At 50.3% G+C, this 17,372-nt stretch overlaps 2 protein-coding genes across 6 annotated transcripts; both read right to left on the bottom strand.

The window, feature by feature from the left end:
* EBP (EBP cholestenol delta-isomerase) lies at positions 1 to 5,193 on the bottom strand. 5 transcript variants are annotated; one of them, XM_054695747.1, is made up of 6 exons: positions 4,959 to 5,193; positions 4,628 to 4,876; positions 3,491 to 3,847; positions 1,289 to 1,325; positions 1,031 to 1,161; positions 1 to 486 (listed from the first exon to the last, which is right to left on the bottom strand). In XM_054695747.1, the coding sequence occupies exons 3-6, from the start codon at positions 3,789 to 3,791 to the stop codon at positions 263 to 265; spliced, it is 693 nt and encodes a 230-aa protein (XP_054551722.1). In that variant the 5' UTR covers positions 3,792 to 3,847; positions 4,628 to 4,876; positions 4,959 to 5,193; the 3' UTR covers positions 1 to 262. The 5 variants fall into 5 exon arrangements, with proteins under 5 accessions (XP_054551722.1, XP_037368342.1, XP_037368339.1 ...); XM_037512445.2 differs by lacking the exon at positions 4,628 to 4,876 and having other exon boundaries at positions 3,491 to 3,809; XM_037512442.2 differs by lacking the exon at positions 4,628 to 4,876 and having other exon boundaries at positions 3,491 to 3,809; positions 4,919 to 5,193.
* Positions 5,194 to 5,608: 415 nt separating this feature from the next.
* PORCN (porcupine O-acyltransferase) lies at positions 5,609 to 16,373 on the bottom strand. The gene is made up of 14 exons (XM_037512448.2): positions 16,315 to 16,373; positions 15,484 to 15,656; positions 14,244 to 14,436; positions 13,894 to 13,937; positions 13,367 to 13,548; positions 13,156 to 13,286; positions 13,023 to 13,040; positions 11,510 to 11,635; positions 11,245 to 11,345; positions 9,742 to 9,818; positions 9,567 to 9,630; positions 9,370 to 9,455; positions 8,001 to 8,111; positions 5,609 to 6,064 (listed from the first exon to the last, which is right to left on the bottom strand). Exons 2-14 carry the CDS (start codon positions 15,617 to 15,619, stop codon positions 5,963 to 5,965), a joined length of 1,371 nt encoding a protein of 456 aa, XP_037368345.1. The 5' UTR covers positions 15,620 to 15,656; positions 16,315 to 16,373; the 3' UTR covers positions 5,609 to 5,962.
* Between the last annotated feature and the right edge of the window lie 999 nt (positions 16,374 to 17,372).

Below are 17,372 nucleotides of genomic sequence, written 5' to 3' on the forward strand. Positions count from 1 at the left end.
TCTCTCAGTGTTATAGTTAAGGTCTTTTATTTCCTGATTAAAAAACTGTCACCATCACAGACCTTCTAGGTTCTCTTGTATCTTTGTCCCAATGGCCCTGGCAGTAGCTCCACAGAGCTCCTTTCTTCCCTCCTGTCTTTGGCCCACTCATCAGCCTGAGTTTGGCAGATCAATTTGCTCTGTCCATCCAACCTGTGGGAACAGGACTGGACTCTTCTGCAAGTCCCTCATCAGCCAGTGTGCAAGTCCAGTCCATCACTCATTAGTTCTGCTTGCTCTTGGCTTTTCTGGTCTTGGCGTCCAGCATGCTCTGGGCACGAGTGAGCTGCTTTACTGAATCAAGCACAAGGATTCCGGGCACCACCAGCCACAGGGCGTTCAAGAAGACAAAGTAAAACCAGAAGTAGAGTGGATGGCCTAGCTCCCCATGCTGGAATTCGTCACGAAGCTCTGTCAGGAAATAGAGCACATCCCCATAGATCTGACCTGTAGGAGGAAGAAGGGGAATGAGGAAATCCTGTGAAAGACAGAGCTTTTCCAAGTCATTCATGGTCGCAGGGATCAGGATCCCCAAATTCACACAGCTGAGAATTTCTGAACTCAGGAGCATTCATAGCTCCAGATTTAAGGAAGCTCAAAATCCTCTAGGATTCAATTCTAATTCAAGATAGCTCAGGATTCTGGGACTAAAGAGAACTTATATTTTCACAACTAAAGAAAACAAACAATTTAAGAACCCACGAGGATGAAATGTCATATGATGGACACTCAGACTGTGGATCCTGGAGGATCCAGTAGCTTCCCGCCATCACGGGCCACCTCACATAATCTCCACAGGAGGCTTCATGCTGGAAAAGGAGAAAACCCCACCTGCTTGAGAACACATGTTCAGAGAATGGCTGCTCCAGAACCTCAGGGGGTTTGTTATTCAATCTGACTCAGCCCTGGATAGGCCCCATTGAGAGAGCCCATCAGCAGGGATGCCTCTATGTCTTGGATCTCCCTTAAGCCCAAAGGGTGCTTTCCTTACCCACAGAGACCACGAGCTGTAGGACAAAGCGGATGGGTTTCTGTCGGAGAAAGGCGATCACCACCATCAGACTCAGTGGTCCCCACAGGCAAGCCGTGATGGACTCCATGCATATCGTAAAGTTGTCATCCCTAAGGGAAAAAGATGGGGGGACACTAGCATCATGGTGCTCTGCTCACAGGGTACCCCATGATAGCTCCCTGACCCACCACTACCCTAAACCAATATAGGTCCCCCTTGACAGAGGCAAACACTTACAGGAGGTATCGGCTATCTCCCTTGGCGTACTCTTTCCCTGAAGTAGACAAGAGACATCCATTAAGAACAAAGGTAGGGGGGCCTTCCTGGTGGCACAAGGGGTTAAGTCTCAGCACAGTGAAGCCACTATAGCACAAGTTCGATCCCTGGCCAGGGAGCTACCCACATGGTGCAGCAGACCTCTTCTGTCTTGCTCACTTCTCCTCTCAGCAGTGAATTTCAGTCAGTCTTCCTGTTCTGCTCCCCACTCTGTCTCTGGTGAATCCTCTCACCACCACCCCCGCCATACCTCTGGCCTATACCCCCATTCTTGAATGCATCAATAAAAACAAATCTTGGGGCCTCTCCGGTGGTGCAGCGGTTGAGTGCTGGGCTGCAAAGCTGCCCGAAGCCTCTGCAGCGCCGGTTCGATCCCCGGCCACTGGCGAGGGTCCCACATGGTGCTGCAGACCTCTCCTGCCGTGCTCACTGCTCCCCTCAGCAGTGTACTTCATCAGTCTGCCTGTTCTCTTCCCTGCTCTGGCTCAGGTGAATTCTCTCACCCTCCCGCGCTTCTGACTGTACCCAGTGCTTGTACAAATAAATAAATAAATCTTAAAAAATAAAAAAGAAAACACATCTTAAAAAAAAAAAAAAGAATAAAGGCAGGACATGAACTCAGAGTGATGAGAGCCCAGGACCCATGTAAGAAGGCAGATTTTCTAATCTCTCCATGCCTCAGTTTCCTTATCTGAAATGGGACACCCATGTTTGGATTCTAGATGTGTGTATAAATACATATACAAAACAATGTATCTGACACAGTGTTGCTGTGATTGTCTGGTACTCCAAAATGTTTGTGGAATCAAAGCAGGCAGGTGCAGATGATGGTGTGAGTGTAACAGTGAGTGAGTAAGAAAGCACAAGCACAAGCATACAGGTGAACAGATAAGTGAAAGGAAGAGGGAACAGAAAATCAATAAGAGACATCACTCAATATAAAAATATGTGGGAGGGGGCCTCCTTGGTGGCGCAAGGGATTAAGATGCAACCTATGAAGCTAGCCGCAGCCACGGCAGCACAAGTTTAATTCCTGGACAGGGAGCTACCCACATGGGGCAGCAGACCTCTCCTGACTCACCCGCTGCTCCCCTGAGCAGTGTATGTCAGTCAATCCTCCTGTTCTGTTCCCCACTTTGTCTCTGGTGAATCCTCTCATCCCCCACAACTCTGGACTGTACCCCAATTCTTGTATGTATAAATAAATAAATCTTTAAAAAAATAGGTGGGAGGCTAGAATAAGTTCTTCAAAAAAGAAAAAAAAAAAAGGATTTCCAAAGAAGCCCACAAAAGGTGCTCAAACTTCCATTAGTTGTAAAGGAAAAATAAAACCATAACGACTTATCACTCACATCCATTAGAAGGACAAAAATTTAGAACCCTCTGACCATACCAAGTGTAGGCAGGGACAAACAAGAACTCCATACACTGCTGGTGGGAACAGAAGATGGTGCAGCCATTTCTGAAAACAAGTTGGCAGTTTATCAAGTGAAACACGCACATACCATACAAACCAGCCATTCCACTCTTCCATGTTTACCCAAGAGAAATGAAAGTGGATGTCCACATAAAGAATTGCATAAGAATTTTCCTAGCACTTTTACTCACTAGGTCAGAAGGATTATTTTTCATAACAGCTAAACATTGGGAGAATATATCCATCAATACTGGACAAGTGAAATAATTCTGTAATATCTATGCTTTGAAAGCTCTGTGACCTCATAAAAAAAGCAAAGTTCAGAAGTGTATATAGCATTGTCCCACTTGTGTAAAAAAGCAAAAATAAAAATGATGATAACAGTAAACAATTGTATGGCATCTTCTACCTGTCAAATCTGTTCTAAGCAATGTACATATATTAATATTATCCCCTTTTTACAATTAAGCAAACTGACGCTTAAGTGTGTGGTTTATGTATAAATAAAATTCCTGAAGGGAAACATAAGCAATAATTAACAGTGGTTAATAATTGGGGAAACTTGGTAGAATTACATTGCATACTACTTTAAATGGTTTGTTTTTTGACCCACATGAATTTATGTGTGACAAGTTAAATGAATTTAAAAAATAAATGAAAAGAAGAATGGGTGGGTGGTTAAATAGCTAGGCCAATCTCTGCCCAGAAAGTTCCCTCCCACACACATCAAAGAACTTGGGACTCACAGAGTTGGGACAAGAAGGCTTGGTCTCCAAGTAGGTCCTCATGGTAGAGTACGAACCAGCCTTCAATCACCATGTGGATGAACCCACAAACTGCAAACCAGCACACAGACAGTCGCCGCCAAGGCCCCAGTGGGACGACTGCAGCTCGACCTGACAACAGCCATGTGGTCACAACTAAGACCCCAGAGGTGGAGAAGAGGCCAGCCAGAATATGCCAGGTGGGGCGGTCATTAGGCACGAAGTTGTCCAGTTTCAGGTGGCGAGGCCAGTATGGGTGCAAGGGGCTGGAGTTGGTGGCCATCTCTTTGTGGACCTGTGGCTGTGTGGGGGTAGTAGAGAAAAAAGGAACAGAAAAACCTAAACAAATAGAAAGCACAGAATGAGATTAAAAAAATAAAATCCAAATAGGTTTTTTTTTAATCACAAGAAATGTTAAGTGGACTAAACTTATCAGTTCATAGACTGACAAAGGTTTAATAGACTATAATTATATGCGGCTTTAAGAATGTGACTATAAGAGCACGGAAACCCTGAAAGCTTGTCCCCAGCCCTCCTGGAGTCACGAGATGGGGTAATCAAAGGAATCAGACCCATTCCTTGGGGGTCACAGTTTGGTGGGGGGAGACGGTGGAACCGGAGCCAGTCCCTGCTCTGGGGTTCGTGGTCTGCTGGGGGAGACCCAGGGATCCGGCAGGTGTCAGTGCACCGTTTATCTGAAAGCTATTCCCACCCTGCAGTCCTGGAGACTACAGGACAGAAGAGAGGAAACTAATGAGAACTATGACCCTCGGGTTCAGTAATTGGAAAGGCAGACCCTTGTCATAATAGCACATAATGCCTCCAACCTTCAAGAGGGGAGGAAAGTGCAGGGCAGCGGTATTGCGCGGGGCACCAAAGAGGAAAAGGAATGTCAAATACAGAGACTACCAATCAGAGATAGAACCCTTTGATCCAACTATCCAATGAGAAGGAGGATCTTCTGTTTATCCCCCTAGCCACCCCGCCCCGACAGTGCGGAGGAGGGGGGGCTGTTATGCAGGGCTGTAAGGGTGGTAGGGGTGAGAGAGAAACACACAGAGACAGAGAGCCAGTGAGAGCCGGGGAATGGGAGTGGCAAGCCGAGCGGAGGGTACTCACCCACCAGCGTGGTCACAGCGGGCTCTCTCACCCGGTTCTGGGACTTTCTAAGCGGGATCACAGGCTCTGTAACATCCCTATTTCAGACCCACCACCTCACAGGGCCCACGCCTTAGGGAGGAGGCCAATGGAGGCGCTGGGGAGATGGTCAGTGTCTATCCCAACCAATGGTAGCTCTCTGTGTGCCGCCGGCCCCGCCCTCACGCGTGGTGCCATTTTCGCTGTTGGCTGAGACCAAGTCAGGAGTCTCTGATCAATGAACCGGAAAACGTTAAAGTATTCATCACCCACCTCATTTGCTATCAAATCAGACTGTGTTGTCTCCTCTCACCTTTACCCTCGGTTTCTAGGCGGAGCAATCGATCAGTTCCTGGATATACCTTCAATCCTAATGTCTTAATGGGCGAGGCAATTGTAAATACGACGGGCAGATTACACCCTACACACCGCACTTCCTCCTTTCCTGATGGCAGCGGTCTTCCTCACCTCTCCGGACTTCAAGTCAGAAGAACCAATCAAAACCCAGGTCCCGCAGCCTCGCCGACCGCCGGCCCGGGAACTCTCAATCTCCCTGAGCCAACTCTAAAGAGCCAATCAGAACTCCGTAACTCTAGGCCAATGGGCACCGAGACCGAGCAATCAGAGTCGGGCTGGACCTCCCATCCAATTAGAACCCACAATCTTTCTCCTAAGAACAATGAGCACCAATTCTTCCTGTGTCTTGATTTCATTCCTCTCTGTCACAGTTAAAACAATTAATTATAATAGAAAAGATCCCTCAGTTTCGCGGACAGTAGTATTAGGCTCTCCCCACAATCCAACTATCCAATCTGTCTTGGTCCCACTCACACCAAACCTTGACATCATAAATTAACCATGAACCAATCATAACCTGCTCCCCTTCATGGTTTCCAGCTTCCAAACTTTTATCACTTCTATTCCCCGCTAAGCAGTTAAGAAAGAGCCTTTTGGATATTTCCTACTTTTATTTGACAATAACAAACTATATAAAAAAAGGAGAAGAAAGGCGGGGAGGCCCTTGATCTCCCCCTCTTTGCTGCCCCAAGCATCCCCCATCATCCCTAGACTCCAGCAGGGACCACCCCCTTCCCGCCTTGTGGTGGGGTGGGAATTGACAGGCATGGAAGTGTGTGTGTGTGTGTGTGTGTGTACGCGCGTGTGTGTGTGTGTGTGTGTGTGTGTGTGTGTGGGTGTTGGGGTGGGTCAAGGATGGAGAGGGGTCAAGAATTAGAGAGAGGGCCTTCCCTCATCCCCCATCAGAGCTGGCACCCTGAGGAGGGACTTTGAGGGAGTGTGAAGGTCCACAGATGTGCCTCAGCCTATGAGACGGTAGAAGATCCAGCATCCAAAAGTGACCCAGTGACTGGCCCAGCTGAGCTCTGACCACTTGTGGACAGTGTATGCCATGCCATAGCCCTGTGGGAGAGAAAGAGGTGACAGTCCTACTCAGCAAGAACAAAGGTCTCAGGAAAACCCATCCTTTGCTCAACATTCTGGCGGGTTTGGGGGAGGGGGCAGCCAGAAAAGAGACTGGGTACACAGGAGAGGTAAACACATTTAGTCTTTTTTTTCTTTTGTGTTTTCTTCTTCTTTGAAAATAATTTTTTAAAAAAGACAAGGCAATCCTACTTTCTGACCTGTATTCTCCCTGATATATACAGAACTCCTAGAAATCGATTTTTTAGAAAGACAAAAATTGGCAAAGGAGGCAGATAAGCCATTCTCAATAAAGGAAAAAATGAATCACTCTTAAACATAGGAAAAGACACTCAGGCTCATTCATTATCTTCCTCCTATCACACTGGTAAACAGATCCAGGAAGTCTGACAGGAACTCAGTGGGTGGGGTGACAGGCATGTCTGCACTGCTGGTAGGAAGGCAGAAAGGTAACTTCTCCATTGCCACTGGCAGGACTAGATCCTACAGTTCTGTCTGCATCCTTGCGAATCTACAGGGGTCTGAGGGTATTATTCCCTGCAGCATCATTTACAATAGGAAAGGACTGGAAATCACCTGGGTGTCCACCTGTAAGGGACAGACTACACTGTGACATAGACTTACAGTGGAAAAAAATGAATGAGAATACTGTACACTGGTGTGGAAGCTTTTCAAGAATGACTGTGAAAAAGTTGACAGGTAGAAAGAACCGTGTCATTCATGTGTTAGGGTAAAAACTAGGGGGTGGTAATGAAAATATAAATTTTATATTTGCTGGTTGGACTTAAATTTTGGAAGGATATATTTTGAAAAATGAATAAAAGTGGTTACCTGTAAGGAAGCATGGGGTAGTTGGGAGAATTAAGACTTTCTCCTGAATATCTTGAATACAGTTTGATTTTTAAACTATGTGAAAGGCATTAGGTATTTTTAGACATTTTAATAAAAATAAAATAAAACAAAAACTTTATTTAAAAAGAAGTAAAACCCAGATTTTGCACACTCAGCCTGAAGAAAAATTAAAAATTGTTTTCATGACAAAAATCATATAAAGTGGGGCTTCTTTTTGGTGTAATTGAAAGCTATTGAATTGTACGCATTAAATGGGTGAATTGTATGGTATATGAATTATATTCCAACGTGGATGTTAAAATAAGAATGATCACTCTTGTTCTAAATGTATACAAAGGAGAAAACTTTCTATGCTAAAAAAAAAAGAAAATGAAAATGAAAGGCTTTGATAAATACTTAACAAAACATGTACAGGATGTGTATGCTAAAAATTGCAAAATGCTCAAAAAAATCCAGCAAACATAAATAAATGGAGAGAGACACACACAAAAACACAAACCAAAAAAAAACCCCAAAAATAATACAAAGTTTTATTTCAACTAAAAATTTAACTAAAAGGGAAGCAAAACCTGTATCTTGCAAGAACCATATGAATAAACATTATTTTCAAAATCGTGTTTCATTTAAAAAGGAATGAAATCTTGGAATGTGCACCCTCCACGTGAATAAAAATAGTACATAATTTTTATATAAATTATATAAATTTTTGAAGTAAAAACCAGAGCGTGCACACTCAACCTGAGTAAACATGAAATATTTTTAAAAATCAAATAGGAAAGGAAACTTGCAATTCAGAAATTCTACCTAAACAAAAATGTGACCAGTACTTTTCAAAAAAAGTAAAACGTGGGTTTTGCACCCCATGGCTATAATAAAAATTTTATAGGTTAAAATAAACATATTTTTCACACTTCCCCCAAATGAAAGACCCAACTGTGCGAGTCACCCAGAGGTGCAACGAAAAAGAAGGACTAAGGAGTGCGGGCTGCACAAGATAGAGATAAGCTTCCACCAGCTGGTAGCACCATCCCTTGGTAATCCCTAGCCCAGGGCCCCACCTCACCTGCTCCTCTGTGGTGTCATCCACATCGACATCAAACAGGGAGCCCAGGTAGGCCAGGTGGAAGATGGCCAGGGCCCCAAAGAGCAGGTTTAAGGCTCGCACCCCCAGGCCCTGTGGGGGACAGATGGATACACTTGGCACTTGGACCTGTATCGCATCCCCACCTGGGGGCGTGGGCCCAGGGAGATGCACCAGACAAGACCCCAAGGGTCCCAGCAATAACGACGACTAGCGCATCCCCCGGGGTGGGAAGGATGGTTTCGATCCTCCCAAGGGAATTCAGCGGGTCTCTAAGGATGAGGGTACGTTAGCATGAGGGCATCCAGGCTGGGGGAGAGCACCCAGGCAGAGAAGGAAGAATGCTTAGGGGGTTATGGTGATAAACATCGATGGTCAGGTGGGAGACAGATCTGAGTCGTCCACACTTCTTGTCACAGAGTGAAAAACGAAAGCAAATCCCTGCTATGACCTGCAGGGCCTGTGCTTCCCCTTGCTCTCCCCCTTGCTCACTGAGTACAGGATGCGTGTGCTGCTCCTTAGGTAGCCGGCCGCTCCCATCTCAGGCCCTTTACATTGATAGTTCCCTTTGTCTGAACGCTTCCCTCCCTCACCTCCTTCAATTAAAGACCTCAAAAGTCACCTCCCAGGGCCTCGCTGGTGGTGCTGGGGTTAAAGTCTCAGTGCTATCAAGCTATCACCAGCCACTGCGGCCTGGGTTGGATCCCCGGCCAGGGAGGTGACCCACATGGTGCAGCAGACCTCTCCTGGCTCGCCCGCTGCTCCCCTCAGCAGTGTGTTTCAGCCAATCTGCCTGTTCTGCTCCCCGCTCCCCATGGGGAGTGTGAATCCTCTCACTCCCCACCCCCACACCTCTGGCCTGCACCCCAGTTCTTGAATGTGTAAATAAATCTTTAAAAAGTCACCTCCCTATTTAAAGTGGAAACCTCTCTCCTCTGATACTTCCCATCCCCTTTTTCTCATGTATTTTCTCCTTAGCATTCTCCTTAGCTATTCTACTTGACAGACTTATTTTTCATTTGCTGTCTTCCCCTGCGAAATGCTCGCCCCAGAGGGCTGGAATTTTGACCTGTTTTGTTCATCACTGTGTCTCCAGCACCTAGAACAGTGCCTGGTACCACCATGGGCTCAGGAAATGCTCACTGAGGAAATCTATGCCAGGTGTGTGTCTAGTAGGTGCTGGATAAGTTTGTTAGAGAAATGAATGCCAGTGAGTAGAGGTGAGATTATGGGGATGGCTCAGGCATTGGAAGAGGAAGCTGGGCACTCTGAGATAGATATAAGATGGAGACGGAAGTAACACTTTTGAGGGGACATGTTGGGCACCAGGTTGCCCAGGCTGAACCCTCACCAAGCGATGCTGGTGCGAACAATCTGGTGGGCACCGTTTCGACAAGACGCAGGCACTGAGGATCCGAGCCAGGCGCTTCCGGAGGACTGGGGTGGGTGGGGAGAGGTAAAGGGGTCAGGTTAGCCTCTGGGGATGATGATTCCAGCCGCCCTCCCCTAACCTCCTATCCTGTCTGCTGGACTGGGCTCTACACTCACCGTGCTCCACGTAAGTGATAAAAGCCAGGGAGAGCAGCACCGCAGCCAGGTGGAAGCTGAAGCCCTGGGTTGGAGGGGGGGGGGGAAGGGGTTGGCAGAGGGCAACGAGGGAGGAAAGAGGAGGCCCTCCATACCCACCCAGCTTCCACCCTGATCCCCGCTCTGCCCTACTCACGTGCAGGAGGGCACTGGCTGCATAGGTGACCAGCACGGCCGAGAAAGTCCCCAGGCGAAGGGCATTCTTGAAAACATCTGGAGGGGGCAGATGTGGTCTCCTGAGCTCCCCCCTGCTCCTCTTAGAGGGCCAGAGAACGGGGTAGGGGAGGGATACCCATAAACCATTGGAGCCCCCAGGATAAAGTCTTTATGATGGCCTCAAACTTCCTGTGTCCAAAACTTAGCTCCTGACCTTCCCTCCCAAACTGCTTCTCCCACTACCTCCCCAATTTCAGTCACTGCCAACTGTACCCTTCAGTTCCATAGGGCAAAATCTTTGGAATCACCTTTGACCTGCCCTCCCCTACACTATCATACCCAAACTCTTAGCAAATCCTGTCAGTTCTACCTTCAGAATTTATCCAGAATCAGACCTCTCCACTCCCTGTCACCGCCACCACCATTGCTGCCTGGACTATGCAGTAGTGTCCTCACCAATTCTGCCCTCATCCCCTCCCCATCTGTCCTCACAGCAGCCAGAGGGTAGTGTCACAGCTCAAGTCAGCCCACGGCCCTCCTCTGCCTGGGACCTGGCCAAGGCACCATCTCTCACATAGAAAAAGCCAAATTCTCCCCATGGCCTGAGAGACCCCAAGAACCAGACCGCTGTCACCTCTTCAACCTCACCTCCTGCCACTGGCGCCCTTGCTCACTCTGCTTCCACCACACTGGTTTCCTTGCTGTTCCTCAGACATGCCAGGCAGGCTCTGCCTCAGGGCCTTTGTCCCAGCTGTTTCCTCCCTGGTTACACCCTTCTGCCTCCACATACATGCATGGCGCTCTCCCTCACCTTCCTCATGTCTTTGTTCAAATGTTACTTCCTCAGTGACACTTGCTCTGGCTAATTTATTTAAAATTGCCACCTCCCCCCTCCTCCCACTCCTACCCAAACTCCTGGATCACCTATACCTTATTTATTTAGTTAGTTATTTATTTAGTTAGTTTTTGCCACAGCACATATCGCCACGTGAACTGTTGTGTTTTTTTTTCACTCTTATTTATTATCTGCTTCCCCTACAAGAATGCCAGCTCCACAAGAGCAGGGATTGGGGTGCTGTTGGTCCCTGTAGTATCTTCAGTGCCTAGCTTGCACACAGCAGGCATTCAGTAAATGTTTGCTGTGTGAGTAAAAGTCTGGGCTGAGGGGCCTCCTTGATGGCGCAAGGGGTTAAGACACAGCACTATGAAGCTATCCACAGCCACTGCAGCACAAGTTCGATTCCCAGCCAGGGAGGTGACCCACATGGTGCAGCAGACTGCTCCTGACTCTCCCGCTGCTCCCCTCAGCAGTGTATAAAGTAGATCTTCCTGTTCTGCTCCCCACTCTGTCTCATGTGAATCCTCTCACCCCCCACATCTCTGGCTTACACCCCAGCTCTTCTATGTATAAATAAATGTTTAAAAAAAAAGAGTCTGGGCTGAGGACTCCCAACTTTCTTGGAGTGGTGACTTGGTGACTCACAGTTATTTAGCCAATAAGACATGGGCAGGTTCCAGCTCGTGACAACTTCCACCATGGACCGGGGCAGCTCCACGTTCAGTGGCTTAGACACCGTCAGGTCCCTATGGCAGAAGAGACATGCACAATCATTCATGTGGCATCTCAACCCGACTGGCCTCCACACTTTTGTTTTGGTTGTTCCCTCCCCTGAGAGTCCGTTCCCACCTCCCTGCAGCAACTCTCAGGAGCACCCTATGGGAGAGGCACCCCCCCCCAGCCCTCCCACCATTCCAAGTGATCCTTCTCCTCGGTGAAGCCGGCACCCGCCAACGTGGCCGTGGCCTCGGACAGAAAGCCCACGAAATAGTTGCTGAAGTGGAAGGAGACCGCACTCTCGTAGGCTCGCAGCCACCTGGGGAGAAAGGAGCAGGGGAGACAGGCATCATGCCCAGACCCTAGCACCAAACCCCACCGTGTTGTCAGCATTCCCGGCCCCACTCTGTCGACTCACCTTACCATGGTGCCCCTAAGGCCCCCAGGGGTCAGGAAGGCAGCAGAGAAGAGAGGAAAGAGAGTCAGAGAGGCCCTAGAGGCTGGCTGGAGTTGTTCATGGACAAGACAGACAGAAACGTGGCGACACAAGAAGTGGGCTGATATTCACACACTTACATAGACAGTCGATTAGTTTCATGTGACTCAAACAGATGTGTGAGCGGCCCTAGAACAGGACATGGTCCTACAGCCTCACGTGGCCAGACAGCCAGATGGTGCCACCGTCAGCAGCTGGATCTCCAGCCCTGCACCCTGACACAGCCACGTGACTGGACACGAATCCTATCAGACTCCCAGCCTCATAATTCTCTAACCTGACTCAGTGACCACAAGACAGACGAAAGGTCCTTTAGGTAGGCACAGAGACCACCAACGCCCTGTTACACGTGCATACACAATTCTACTCTCAAGGCGGTCCCCCTGTCAATACAATCAGACACAGTCAAAAACAGGCAGCATCCTGCCCTGGGAGAAGTGTAGGCTCTAGAATCAGGCCTGGAATTAATGCCTGGCTGCTTATCTGGGTGACACTGGGGAAGTCCCTTGACCTTTCAGAGCCTCATTCAGCATCAGATACAATCAGTGGTCAGTGAGCGGGGGAGGAGCTCACATAATCAAACAGCTGGGTGAGATCCTATAGTTACATCAGAAACGGGTGGTTCAGTCCTGTAGATGGGGATAGGCCTGCAGTGAGTCAAGACCCCTCTGTTAGACCACGCCGAGCAGCCGGGGGGTGAGGGGTAGATCCACAGGCAGAATCAATCAAAGACGGGGACCCAACATGACAGTCAGACCCATTCCCAACCAGAGTTACAGACAAGCCAGACTTATCTTATCCAATGACAGCCACACATTCCACTGTTGACAATGGCACAGCCAGCCAGCCAGAACTCCAGCCCCACACAGGGAGTCCGTGGCCGATCGGCAAATAACCAATACACGCTCCTAGCCAGAGTCCCAGACTGGTCAGCATCACCAAGCAATACACAGCTGTCCCTTCCCATTGCAGTCACGTAACTTGTTTCTAATGGTAAAACAGAGGGACAGATGGATAGTCAGACAGTCTGTGTCGGAGTGTCAGCCATATACGGAGTCACAGCGCCAGTTTTGGTCATACAGACGCCGGTCTCTGTCTAGTCACAGGGTAGATGGTCAGACAGACTCAGACTTACAGAACCAATTGGCCACAGACCGCACCCCCACCCCCCCGTCAGCCCCACTCGCCCTCAGTACCTGCCCTCATTTACCTGGCTTTGCGTTTCTTGCTGTAGTAACAGAAGACAGACAGAAGCATTAAGAGACAGGCTCAGAGCTGGGGAGACCCCAGGTCCCTACCCAACCCCAACATTGCTGGGCAGAGGCCTGGAAGGCTGTGCTCACTTGCGGAGGAGGCGGTCACCATCGAGGGGGATGAAGTACGGGAAGAGGTAGGGGCCCACACAGGTGGACAGCACAAGGCACAGCAGGGCCAGCGCCAGGCTCCGGGCTACCTTCTGCAGCCATTGGCGGCTCTGTGGGGATCAAGGCTCCATGAGCAGTGCCCCATGGTGACTCCCACAGTCCCCACCCACCTGCCCACCCGGGGCCTCACCAGTGGGTGGCCTTGGACAGCCTGCAGGTAGCTGTGGAAGGATATCCAGGGCCCAAAGACGATGGTGCCCACGAAGTAGAGGTAGCCCATGAACTGCACGGGCGAGGGCACTGCGCCCACCTCGCCCCGGTCCAGGTCGAAGCCCAGAGACACCGCTTTCATGGCCACGATCATCTGGGCCCCTATATGTGGTGCCCATGGTCACGTGCAAGGGCAGAGAGCCGGTCAGCATGGAAGGATGGGGAGCACCAGGTGAGAGGTGGTAGGAAAAGAGGCGTACAAGGGTGGACAGGTAGGCACAGTACCAGACAGGCAGCTGGACCCAGTACAGGCAGATGCCCTTAACTCAAGGTGGTCAGACAGATTGGGGGGAAAGTCATGGTAGAAAAAGACACAGATGCAAGGGGAGTCTGAGGCCTGAACGTCCCAATGGGTGGGCAGATGAGGGAGAAAAGTGGGGCAGGAAAGCCGGAGGGGGTAGTTAGGAGATTCAGCAAGGGGCAAGTGGGAGGGCCAGGGCTGCCTACCTCTCATCTTATGCCATGTCACGGTGTCCACCATGTGCATCTCACTGAGGAAAAAAGGTGGTGGTCTTGGCCCCATCACCCCCACAGCCTCAGTGACCACAGAGGGGAGAAACCAAGATTCAGAGAGGGCTCTATTTTCCCTTTGCCTGCATAACCTCATGGAGCACTAATTCTCCTGGACTCCCTCCTCCAGGGGGAGCCCACGCCCAGCCTGTCCTGGACAGCCTTTAGAAATAACAGTATCCCAGATTTACTCCTCCAAGAATACCCCACGTCCTCCCTGTCCTGGACAGACTCGTGAGGAGAAAACCACTCGCCCTTCTGCTGACAGTGTGGCGATGAGGACGCACCCCATGAGTAGGTAGATGAGGATGGTGACGGAGAGGAATACGCCACGATGGGAGGAATGTCGGCAGAGGAACAGCACGAGGTAGCACAGGAGGCTGAGCAGCACGACCCAAACCATGTGCAGTTGGAAGAAGTGGTAGAGGCTGAAGAACCCGCCTGCCACGGTGCTGGCATGCTTCAGGTAGGATGGCAGCCCTTGGAGTGAGAGAGAGACAGAGAGAAAACAAGAGCAGGAAGTTGGGTGGGTTGGTAGGAAGGAGGGCAGTCTGGGCAGAGGGCACAGTCTGGGCAAAGGCCCAGACGCTGGAATGTGGTAGGAGTACAGAGGGCCAAAAGCAAATGTCAGGGGCATGGAAAGGTGGCAGGGTCTGGGTTTAAGGAAAAGAGATCTCTATAAAGGACATTATGGGAACCCTGGAGGAAATCTGAATATTAACTTATATTGGATAATATTACTGTATCCAGATTAAATTTCTTGTGGGGGGGTGATGGTTGAGTCTGTGGTGTGGGGGAAGATGTCTTTGTTCTGGGGGGCACACAATGAAGGATTTGGGGTGAAGTGTCATGTCAAAGCGTTATTCAAGTGATTAGAAGAAAGAGACAGACAGATAGATAGGGCTGACATGACAGCATGCTGACAGCTGGAGAATGTTGAAACATAAATGAATGTTCATTTCAATTTCTCTGTAACTTTGAAATATTTTAAAATTATAAACCTGGGAAAAAACAAAACATGGAATCTTATTTGGATATAGGCTTGCCATTGCTGTGGAAACATTCCAGAATCCTAGAATCCTGAAATCTCATCAGGCTGAGTCTAGAAATCCAGAATACCAGTATGTGGGAAGCTAGAATATGAAAACTTTGAGTTGTAGGAATTCCCAAACCCTGTAACATGGTACTTTGAGATTTGCTAATCCTGTGACATCAGCATCCCAGAATCTTATAACCTTGGGATGTAGACATTTCAGGATTGCAAGATCCAGGAATCTCAGTGTTCCAGAAACCAGCAACAGTGAAAGGCACGGCAGGATGTGGTTTGGCATGGTGTGCCATGGGGTGGCTGGGCATAGTAGGACGTGGTGTAGTGGAATGCTGTTTGGCTTGGAGGGATGCAGTGGGCTGGACATGTGGGAGCCTGATTTGGCAAGATGTGGCAGGATAAGGTGTGGCTTCATATGGATGAACGTGGCAAATGTGATATTCCTGGCGTGGGCGGCACATGGGGTGGCAGGCACTTACCAAGCCTCCAGAGGAGGCGGCAGGCGAGGCAGATAGCAAGGAGCAGCCAGATCTGGTCAAGGCCCTGCTGGGCAGTAGGCAGGAGACAGCCCTGCAGCAGCTGCTGGAAAAATTCCTGGCGGCTGAAGGTGGCCATTGCGGACCCCCACGAATGGATGGAAAGATTGAAAGACCTGCCAAAGGGGTACAGAGAGGGAGCAGGGATGTCCATGGGGCAGACCATGCTCAAAAGATGATTTGGGTAGTCAGATTTCAGTTTGCCCCCCCCCCAACCAATTTGGAGACACCGTGCTGGCAGGCTGGGGGTGGGTGTGAGCATCAGGTACATCAGATTGAGCCGCCAACTGTGTGTGTGGGATGTCCTGTGTGCACATACACAGCCCATGACCTGTGGTGAATGAAGGGCGGGTATCTCTTGTGTGCTGTGAAGAGTCCAGGTCCGATGGTCATTGAATGGTGTACATTCTAGGCCCCTATGTCAAATGGGGGGCTCCCTGGTTTTCAAGGTAGAGTCACTCTATGTGGAGGGAGGAGAGGGAGATCCTGTGACACTTGGGGGCCGTGTGCATCTCTCCTTGTAAGGATGTGGGGGGTGTCCTGTATCCCCGTGCACCCCATCTCACCCCCACCCGACCTCTCTCAGCTGCCAATAAAGCCCGGTCCAGGCCCGGGGGCTGCAGGAAGGTGGAGGTGGTGATAGGGGACATTGCAGGAGGGGGAGTGGGAAAGGTGATGGAGATGGGGGGGCCCGGACACGCGCTGCAGACCCGCACGGGGAGGCCGGCTCAGGATGGGAGCAGGGGAGCCGCGTGAGCACTACTGGCGACCTACCTGGCAGGAAGGAGGCCACGGTCCTGGGGGCCGGGGACGCGCCGCCGCCACCACCGTCGCCGCCTCCACCCGGCAGCCTCCCCCGCAGGCCGCAAGGCCGGGACCAGCTGCGGCTCCCAAGGCAGCACGGAGAGCGGGCCCTTTAAATCCGGGGGGAGGCCCGGCCGGCAGGCTTGGCCAATGGGACGGCAGGAGTGGGGCGGGGACCGGGGAGGAGGGGAGCGGGAGGATCGAGGGAAGGAGGAGCGCGAGGTGGAGAGGAGTGGGGCGCGGGAGGTCCGCGGTGCGCACACTCTCCGCGCTCGCACCTTTCTGGCCTCTGGGTGTTTCAGCCCCGAACGTTAGCGTCCGGAGGTCCGCCGGCCGTCCAAGAACAGCCCTTCGAAACGCAAAATCCCTAATCCTGAGTAGCTGAGATGGGGGAGCGAGGCGGGAAATCCCGTCTCGCTCCCCCAACTGCTCACCTGCGCACGTCCGCCCGACGCCGTCGAGTCCGGGTTTCACAGAGGGGAAAATAAACCAAGGTCTCTCCCTCCCTGTTCGGTGAGGGACCTACAGGAATTTCTAATCCTCCCCGTCTCCAGAAACACTTATAAGAACTGACCGTGTCTCCCAGGAGCATGAATTAGGTACCTGTGCTCCCCCTAGAGACTCCTTGTGAGCCTTTGGCTTGTGGCTGAGAAATAATTTGCCTGCTTAATTACCCACCGTACTCACCGCTGCTTTGAAGGTGCCTGCAGTCTTGAGGGACAGAGTTCTGTGTGAAGCAGGAGCCGAGGACAGAGCCCCGGGAGCGTTGGTAAAACACTGCGTTCCCGACAACAGTTTGTACTGGGCTCTGCCTGCACCGACTCTGAGAATTTATGCCGCACCTGCTGTCTGCCTCCTCTACTATCCACTGCCTGGGCTGATTCCGTTCCTAGGCTGATCGAGCCCCCATTTTTCCAAAGGAGCGTTTATTGGGCACGTACTAAGATTTAGTTATGATGTGGAAGGGAGGAGGAAGCCCACTTCAAGCTGGACCCCACCGTGACCTGAGGAGCTAAGGAAAACAAAAT

Source organism: Talpa occidentalis, unplaced genomic scaffold (assembly GCF_014898055.3).
Source record: "Talpa occidentalis isolate TD23 unplaced genomic scaffold, MPIMG_talOcc4v2.1 talOcc4.15, whole genome shotgun sequence".
NCBI classification, from domain to species: domain Eukaryota; kingdom Metazoa; phylum Chordata; class Mammalia; order Eulipotyphla; family Talpidae; genus Talpa; species Talpa occidentalis.

Bases quoted from the DNA above. Each gene is read 5' to 3' on its own strand.
- EBP (XM_037512445.2), bottom strand. From the start codon at position 3,791: ATGGCCACCAACTCCAGCCCCTTGCACCCATACTGGCCTCGCCACCTG. The intron at 1,162-1,288 runs GTAAGTGTTTGC...TTTTTCCCTTAG, and splicing joins GGAGATAGCCGATACCTCCT to GGATGACAACTTTACGATAT. The intron at 487-1,030 runs GTAAGGAAAGCA...TTCCTCCTACAG, and splicing joins ACAGCTCGTGGTCTCTGTGG to GTCAGATCTATGGGGATGTG.
- PORCN (XM_037512448.2), bottom strand. From the start codon at position 15,619: ATGGCCACCTTCAGCCGCCAGGAATTTTTCCAGCAGCTGCTGCAGGGC. The intron at 9,819-11,244 runs GTGAGTCACCAA...TGCCCCCTCCAG, and splicing joins GTCTTATTGGCTAAATAACT to ATGTTTTCAAGAATGCCCTT. The intron at 6,065-8,000 runs GTGAGGTGGGGC...TCTCTCCCACAG, and splicing joins ATGACACCACAGAGGAGCAG to GGCTATGGCATGGCATACAC.